The 206-nt window shown below is 72.8% G+C and overlaps 1 protein-coding gene across 1 annotated transcript in view; it reads right to left on the minus strand.

The window, feature by feature from the left end:
* LOC102765165 (cytochrome P450 26C1) overlaps positions 1-206 on the minus strand; it is a 27610-nt gene that overhangs the window by 22376 nt on the left and 5028 nt on the right. The window contains exon 5 of the mRNA XM_015557868.1: positions 8-145. Within this exon, the coding sequence (XP_015413354.1) occupies positions 8-145 (138 nt within the window). The remainder of the gene's footprint in view (positions 1-7; positions 146-206) is intronic.

The raw sequence follows: 206 nt of genomic DNA on the forward strand, positions 1-206 counted from the left end.
TGCACGCCCGCCCCAGCCCCTGGGCCTCCAGCTCCTGCCGGAGCTTGGCCATGGCCGCCGGGTGCTGCAGCAACAGCAGGACCAGGGATGTGCTGGCGCTGGCGGTGGTGAAGAAGGCGGCGAAGAGGAGCTCCACAGCCGACTCCTGCAAGACAGCCCGGCGGCGCTGAGTCTCCGTCAGCGGGCCCCGCCCTGGCCTCGTGGCG

Source organism: Myotis davidii, unplaced genomic scaffold (assembly GCF_000327345.1).
Source record: "Myotis davidii unplaced genomic scaffold, ASM32734v1 scaffold271, whole genome shotgun sequence".
Classification (NCBI taxonomy): Eukaryota; Metazoa; Chordata; class Mammalia; order Chiroptera; family Vespertilionidae; genus Myotis; species Myotis davidii.